At 41.4% G+C, this 8,381-nt stretch overlaps 1 protein-coding gene across 1 annotated transcript; it reads left to right on the top strand.

Moving 5' to 3' along the window:
• Positions 1-5,628: 5,628 nt before the first annotated feature.
• On the top strand, positions 5,629-6,899 carry LOC136211049 (uncharacterized). The gene is made up of 3 exons (XM_066002574.1): positions 5,629-5,770; positions 5,869-5,913; positions 6,200-6,899. Exons 1-3 carry the CDS (start codon positions 5,633-5,635, stop codon positions 6,539-6,541), a joined length of 525 nt encoding a protein of 174 aa, XP_065858646.1. The 5' UTR covers positions 5,629-5,632; the 3' UTR covers positions 6,542-6,899.
• The last annotated feature ends 1,482 nt before the right edge of the window (positions 6,900-8,381 follow it).

Raw genomic sequence — 8,381 nt, 5'->3', positions numbered from 1 at the left:
GGAGAATTTTCTTCCAAACCTCTTTACTCTTAGGGCAGTCCCTAAGAGCATGGCACAGAGTTTCATCATGGCCTCTGCATGTACTGCAAGCTCCAAAATCCACCAAATGCCGTCTGTGCCTATCCGAATTCCTTAACTCCCAGCCACAGGAAACTCCTAATACGGTAAGGGACTCTAAGGGCCCAAATGGACTTCCAAGAAAAAGAGAGAGGGTCGGACCTGTTAAGGGTAAAAGCTTCAAAGGCCGATTTACAAGAATAAGCACCATTTCTGGACAGGGCCCAACAATGCATATCCTTGTCATCCTCATGATTACTAATCTTCACTCCCCTAATTCTAAGGAGAGTATCCAGGCTAAAGAAGGTATCAAATTTCGACCAAATCCAGTCCCCCTCAGAATCAACCACATCAGCTATCCTCCAATTGCGGAAATTATTAGGCGGGGGAAGGCTACACACTTCCAAAAGCGGTTTATCTCCAATCCAGATATCATTCCAGAAACTGATGGACTTGCCATTACCCACCTCAAGGCCAACCCCTGAGCAGAACTCGGCAAACACAGCACTAAGCCCTTTCCAGAGGAAGGAACAATTGACGACTCTCTCCTTAGGGCCTCCAAAGATTTTATCTTTTCGATACTTGCCACAGAGAAGACGAACCCAGAGAGAGGAGGGGCATTGCCACATTCTCCAGAGAAGCTTCATTAATAAGACTTTGTTATTATCCTTAGCTTGTCTGATACCAAGACCCCCTATACTTTTTGGCTGGCAGACCTCCTTCCAAGGGACAAGATGAATCTTTTTCCAGTCTCCAGATTCTCCCCAAAGGAAACGCCGGTTAACTTTGTCAAGTTCATTGAGAACAGGCTCAGGCAGTCTGCAAGCTTGCATGATATGATTGGGAGCCGCACAATTGACCGACTGGATTAAGGTTAGGCGGCCTGCCATGGACAGAGAGTTAGCTTTCCAACTAGCACACAACCCATTAGCTTTATCCAGAGTCTCTTTAAAAGAGGCTTTAGAAACTCTGTCGCTATGGAGAGGGACTCCAAGATACTTACCCAACGACTGAGTAAGAGGAATACCAGAAACATCACTAAGTCTTTTACAAACGCTTTTATCCATATTCTTAGAGCAAAGCATCCGAGACATATGGACATTGATCTTCTGGCCAGAAGCAGTGCAGAAACAATTGAGTGTATCCATAACCACACCAATTTGCTCCTCATTCCCTTCCACAAAGATCATAATATCGTCAGCGAAGAACAGATGGGTAATAGGAGGGCAAAACTTGTTGATGGCCACATGATGTAAAATCCCCTTGCTCACAGCCTCTTGGATCAGGTGAGACAACCTTTCCATAGCAATTACAAAAAGGAAGGGGCTCATAGGATCCCCTCGACGGATTCCCCTGGAGGGAGAGAACTCATCAGACATATCTCCATTGATCATAACCTGGAAAACAGGAGAAAAAATACAATCCTCAATCAATCTCCTCCAGTTGTCCGGAATACCAGCTCTCTTTAAACTATCTAGAAGAAAACCCCAATTTAATCGGTCATAAGATTTCTCCAGATCCAGTTTGAGCGCCATAAACCCTTTCTTACCCTTCTTCATTTTCATGGAATGAACCATTTCCTGGGCGATAACCACATTGTCCATCATTTGCCTGCCAGGGACAAAGCTGCCTTGGTTCTGGCCTATAATCTTAGGAAGAATACGCCGGATCCTATTAGCCACAATCTTAGTGATAGCTTTGTATAACACATTGCAAAGACTAATCGGCCTCATCTGCAAAAAGGATGAAGGTTTTTCAACTTTTGGGATCAGGACCAGGAGGGTTTTATTCACCAGTCTAATATCATTAGAACCGCTGAAAATACCTTTAACAAAACTGTAGATGCCTTCCTTCACAGTGTCCCAGTGTTTGTGGTAAAAACTGGCAGGAATACCATCGATCCCCGGAGCCTTAGTGGCTCCAATACTAGAGAAAGCCAGATCAATCTCTTTCTGGTCAATAGGATGGAAAGCTTCTTTAATAGCATCCTCCTCCAACCTAGGAAAAGAAATCCCAGCGAGGGCTTTATCCAGATCCACCTCGTCCTCTTTAAAAAGGACTTTGTAGAAGTCAAGGGCCAGGCGACGAATCTCTTCATCCTCATAGACCCAGTCTCCATTGGAGTCTTTAATAGCATCGATCCGATTCCTCTGCCTCCTAACAATAGTCGAGAGGTGGAAAAACCTGGTATTTCGGTCTCCGTCCTTAATCCAAGCCTTCCTAGATTTCTGGAACCAAATAAGCTCTTCCTGTCTAAGAACAGCTTCTAACTCGTTCTGGAGGGATCTAAGCTAACAACTCAGACTGTGATCAAAACGGATCTCCAAACAGCGTTGGATGCCCTTAATTCTTCTTAAAACTTTACTTTTCCGTCTGATAATATGGCCAAAGATGTTTTTATTCCATCCCACCACATTCTTCCTAAACCCCTCAGCGGCGAGGAGAACATTAGAATGAGGCTGCCAATTATCTTTAACAAACTTCCTAAACTCAGGATGGGAATCCCAGGCAACAAGGTACCTAAAAGGTCTATTCCCTTTAGACCGGCATTTAACCAGATTGACGAGGATAGGACAATGGTCAGAATGACGGAAAGGGAGATTCAGCACGTTTACCTCGGGAAATCTACAAATAGCCGCAACATTCACGTACATTTTGTCCAACCGAACAAACACGCTATTCCTTTTCCAAGTAAACTTGTGGCCAGCAGCTCCCAGGTCAGACATCCCGCATAAATCCATATTCTGCTTGTGGTTAAGGCACCAGTTGACATAATGATTACCCCCCCCCTTTCTGATCACTCATCAGGGCAATATCATTAAAGTCCCCAGCAACCATCCAAGCATCCACCATGCTTGTACTAATAGAGAATAGGATCTCCCAAAGCCTTTTGCGGTTAGTCAAAACAGGATCGACATAGACAAAAGTAACAAAGAAAGGTTTATTGCCAGGATAACACACCTTACTATGAATGAATTGATTATCTATACTGATAATATCAATATTAACACGACCTGGCTTCCAAAAAAGCCAAATCCCCCCTGCCTGACCAGTCGCCTCCGATCTGACACAATTCCAATTCTTAAACTTTTTAACCACCTCATCTGCTTTAGAACCACTAACCTTGGTTTCAAGAAGAGCAAAACAAGATGGATTAAATTGCTTAATAAGATCATTAACATGGATGCGGGTCGCCTTGCTAGCCGCACCTCTAACATTCCAAACAAAAAAGTCCATCAGAAGGAAAACAACTGATCACAGGCCCAAACCCTAGAGCATGTACTTATTCGGGGCTCCTGAGAGCCTTGAAGAGGTGCCAGCAGGCCCTCTTTTATCCCAAGAATCCAGAGAACTATGGTTCTTTTTATGGTTAGACCTAGGTTTCTTCAAATTCAACTTATTAACTCCCATAGACTTTCCAATAGGGATATCAACAAGAGTTTGCAAATTACTAACCTCATTGAGCTTTGCTTTCCCTGTCGAGCCAATGATCTGTGATTTCCCCTTAGCATAAGCTTTGGGGTCGAAAAGAGGATTAATAGAGTCACCTAGGATGGTAGCTGGCTCGGCAGACTCAAGTCCTAGCATGCTTAGCTCCATATGCTCATTAGGTAAATCCAAATCCTGTCCATCCTCAAGAGATAGGACTCCGAATCTAGATCCTGAACCGGAAGCTGAGTCAACACCAGCACCAATCTTAATATCAGGTGGCCTAGCCTTGATCTCAGGAGCAATTTGGAGAGAATTCATCTCCTTGCTGATATCTGGAAAATGATTCTGAGTAGCATTTGCTCGTGGCTTCCTTCTGACAGACCTTTTGGCCAGCATCCAGGGACCGAAGTTCTTCCCTTCACCTTGGTTCTCTTCAGCTCTGCCTATGATAGGCACCACCACCTCCTCGACCACTTTCCTTCTTTTGGGGCAGACATCATAGGTATGGCCAAACATACCGCATTCATAGCAGATATTGTGAATACCTTCGTATTCGATATGAAAGACCTTATTCTGAACGGAGAATTTAGACAGAAGAGGCTTAGCAAGATCAATGTCAATACAAACCCTGGCAAACTTGCCTCTCACTGCCCCAACGGTAGTTTTGTCAACATGGTGAACTTTCCCAACCAAGCCACCAATCTTATTCAGAAATCTTTCGTTATAGTATTCAATGGGTAAACCTGGGAATCTAACCCAAGTAAGGATCCTATTAACAGAGCAATCATGAGGATTAAAATTTGGGACCCATGGCCTCAGCGCCAAAACATGATTGGAGATGATATAAGGTCCACCATTAACAACTGCATTATAATCTTCTGCCCTTGTAAATTTTATGACATAATAGTCATTCTCCAGGTCCGTGATGGTAACCTTCCCTTTCTTTGCCCATTGAGCCTGGATCCTCTAGGCAAAGTAATTGAAGCTTATCCTTTTTCCAAGCACAGTGACAATTAAGGAAAGTTTCCATTTGGATCTGAGAACCCGCTTATCTTCTGATGAAAGCCGGATAACAGGACACAACGGGTCCTCTTGCTCACCATCCTCAATATCAGAGTCGGAAAAAACCTCCTCAGAATCCTCCTCGATAAAATCATCCTCAATCATGGGTTCTTCCTCAACCATCCCCATCACCTTATCTCTCCGGGACAAGTTCTCCAGACCTATTCCCGGCTTAACATAATTAACGGGATTAGTACTAGGAATTGAGACTTTCTGGCCCGCTCCCCCTGGGCCAAGGGCCCGCTCAACGGGGGAACCGTAAAATCCCTAATCGCCCTAGACTCCATGACTACCGTCGGGGCCCCGCCCTGGGCAGCCTCCTTAACTGTCGGCTCCCCCGCGTCGCTGCCTGCTTTAGCAGTAGCGCTAGGCGCAAGCCTGCCGCCCTCCCCAGCTTGGTCGAGGCCTGCCGCAGCGCAGGCCACAAACAAATCGGAGCCTGCCCCCCGCTCCTGCCCTCCCTCTCCTGCTACCGGCAACACCACGGATCCAGCAAGCAAGCCTTTGTCACCAACCCGTCCGAGCGCCACCAAAGCCACGGTCCGCTCCCGTCCGCACTCCGAGCCCCGAATCCCAGCACCATCAACCCCTGCTGCCGGATCAGAACCCCTCTCCCTCGACCTCTCACGAACACAGTCGGAGCTATTCCGCCTACCACGTGGAGAATCCACCTCCGATCTCCTAGCCTCCTCCGCCAATCTCCCATCCGGATCCAGATCCACGCCCAACCCCCTAGCCGCCTCCTTCGCAGATCGGCCGCCCGCGCCTCCCAAAGTCACCCTCGTTCTCGCCTCACGCTCCTTCGCCATGGAAATCGCTCTCTAATAGCTGAATAAATTAAGTAATGAATGGAAATTGTGAGTTTATAAATTGAAACAAATTAAGATTTTATCAATGAGGGGCTAATTGTGAAAATATAAAAATCGAGGAGGCTAAAAGAGCCTATATCAAAAGTATTTGGGTTAAATGGCATAAATGTAGCAAGTACGGGGACTGAGTTACAGCGTTTGGCCGTGAATAAATTTTGAAAAAAAAAAGAAAAAAGAAAACGGTTGCTATAAATGGACTAAGGTGAAACTTCATGAAGATACAGTTCCAGAGCAGAGCAGAAAAGATGGAGAAATCCAGAAACAAAACAAGGAAAATCTCGCTGAATATATACCTAGATTTCTTCCACTTCGGCAAACAAATTGATATTACTATTAATTATCTCAATCAGGTACCTTCCGCTTCATTTGATAAGCAAATTGATATTCAAATCTCATTTTTATTTTTCCTTTAATTTCCGGTAATTTCGTTGGTATTTTGTGGTTGCAGATCATTTTGATGCATGGTTTCAGGAAGCTGTGGGGTGTACCTAAGGTTTTACCTGCTTTCTGCTTCCCTCGTTCATTTTCTCTCCCTCTGTATTATACACCTGTTTTTGGTTACTGAGAAATTGAGGGAAATAAAATGTCTATGTGTTTACTTTATGCCTTTTTAGATGCTTAGATTTGGGAATATATGTTTGAATTATCTTTGTGGTGGCTAATTATAGATCGGAGACTTATGTGACTGCTTGAATCTAAATTTTCTCTAATCTCCCATTTTCTGGGTAACCAAACACAATTTATTCTGTTTTTCACTCTTTGACATTCAAATTCTACAGAGGGTAATAACCGAAGCCATTCAATCGCTGGATCTGATGAATCTCTCACGCTCCACTTTGAGAGACAATGGAGTTTCTTCGTGCGCGTCGATGAATCTAGAGGATATAATTGCGGACCTCAACGAAATCGATTGGCAAGATTGCTGCATCACCACTTTCGAAACCATTAACTTCTCTTCAGATAATCAAAACACGGCAGAAGATGTCTATTTAGTTCGTAATTCCCACATCAATGGCCAGCTGGATGGAGTTGAGACAGGCCGCAAGAGGAAGAAAGGTAATTCCGGTGGTGATTTACGATCGTCATCGACATCGTCAGGCCTTAATTCATCCCAACTTTGATTCAGAATTCAATTGAAGCTGGAAGCTATTTTAGTTTTGGCGGCAAAACTTTTGTCATTCGGGTTAAACAGATTTTTTTTTTTTTTTGAAGGTGTTTCTGTTTTCTTCCCCCCCCACTTTTTAGCTAGCTGTATCTTTTTTTAGGCAACCACCAATGTTTCCTCGAAAATAAATAATTAAATTACATGTCTTGAGGGAAAAAAAAAACTTATGATTTAAGCAGATCTAGTAAAAACGTGTTTGTAGGCCAATTTTGAAATGGATAGAATTTTTTTTGTAATACAGTAAAACCTTTATATAGAAATATATTTGGGACCAGACTATTTGTACAACAATTGCGAGGTTATTATTAAATAGAGTTTGGTAATGAAGGCTATTATTAAATTGGGACCAAGTTTTTTTTATAACAAAGTAGAGGTTATTTCTATATAGAGTATTCTTATACAGAGGTTTTACTGTATTATTATTATTGATATCGTCGAGCCAAGTTTATATCCATTTTTTTTTCATGAACATGTAATCCTACATAGAATCGTCTCAATTGTGATTAGATCTTCAATAATATTATTTGATATTGGATTATGACGTGAAATGATATCTAAGCCTATTATAAAAGAAAAGTAAAACAAACGGAATCATAGTTAAAAATAGAACAATAGTCGAGTACTACAAGAAATCACTTTATTATGGGAAAAATCTAGTGGGGAAAAATTATTTGCCACTAAATTGACAGATTTGTGGGAATATTTCATTCGCCACTGATCCTAAATTCAGTGGAGAATTTAATTATTCCCCATAAAAAAAATATATTAGTGGGGACATAAAATATTCGGCTTAAAGATATAATATACAGTCGTAAATATCTATTTTGTCATAACATTAGATATATTTTTATGTGAAATTTAATGTTTTTCTGACAAACTAATGACATGTCTTAGAGGCGAACATAGTAATTCATCACATAAAATTCTTATAGTGGCGAATTATAAATCCCCATAAAATTGTATATACTTTTGTGGCGAATTATGAGTCTCCATAAATTAAATATTGTTTGTGGCAAATTTCACTACTTCCTCACTAAACAATAATATGTTTTAGTGGGAAACTGCTATAATTCGCCACATAAACCGTAAATTTTAGGCGCCACATTTAGACGCTAAAATGAAAACACAACATTCTCATATGTCCTTTCTCTTTCTTCTCATCTAGCATACAATATGAGAAAGCAAAATAGGTTGCTCCTTGTCTCTTTCTCTTTCTTTTTCACAAATCAATTTCCTCTCATTTGTTGTAGAAAGAAAAATGGATTTCTTCTACTAGTATGATTTCTCTTTCACTTTCTCTTTTTTTTTTCTTAATTTCTTTATGTTAACTGATTTCCTCTAATGGTTATTGTGTTGCTTTTTGATAGGTTAGTTTTTTTCCTCTCTTTTTATGCTTCTTTTTTAGGATATGAACTCGATGGGTTTTCCTTTTTAGCGCTATTTTTGCAAAATTTTGGGTTTCTGTTGTCTGATTGTTTGTATTTTTTTTTATCAAGCTTGCTTCTAAAAACTGGAACTTTTTGAATGATTTATTTCTATTGCGTGATTTCTTTCTTAATTTATTTGCTTGTTTGAAACGGATGTAGGTAAGCTTCTTGGAACAAAGTATGCAATCACTATTCACTCTTATCTCCCCCTTCCTACCATATGTCTCTTTATGCTATCATTTGTGTTCTATAAGAGGCAAATCTCTAGTTCAGGTGATTTCTCTCATAAACTTCATTATCTGTTTTTTTCCTTTGGTTTCAATCTGATAATCGTCAATTTTATCTCTTGGTCCAAGCCAGATTTTGGTT

The sequence above is a fragment of the Euphorbia lathyris genome, chromosome 1, assembly GCF_963576675.1.
Source record: "Euphorbia lathyris chromosome 1, ddEupLath1.1, whole genome shotgun sequence".
NCBI classification, from domain to species: domain Eukaryota; kingdom Viridiplantae; phylum Streptophyta; class Magnoliopsida; order Malpighiales; family Euphorbiaceae; genus Euphorbia; species Euphorbia lathyris.
Note: the sequence above shows the minus strand (reverse complement) of the source record. Positions and strands in the feature narration are given on the sequence as shown.

Bases quoted from the DNA above. Each gene is read 5' to 3' on its own strand.
- LOC136211049 (XM_066002574.1), top strand. From the start codon at position 5,633: ATGAAGATACAGTTCCAGAGCAGAGCAGAAAAGATGGAGAAATCCAGA. The intron at 5,771-5,868 runs GTACCTTCCGCT...TTGTGGTTGCAG, and splicing joins CTATTAATTATCTCAATCAG to ATCATTTTGATGCATGGTTT. The intron at 5,914-6,199 runs GTTTTACCTGCT...CAAATTCTACAG, and splicing joins AGCTGTGGGGTGTACCTAAG to AGGGTAATAACCGAAGCCAT.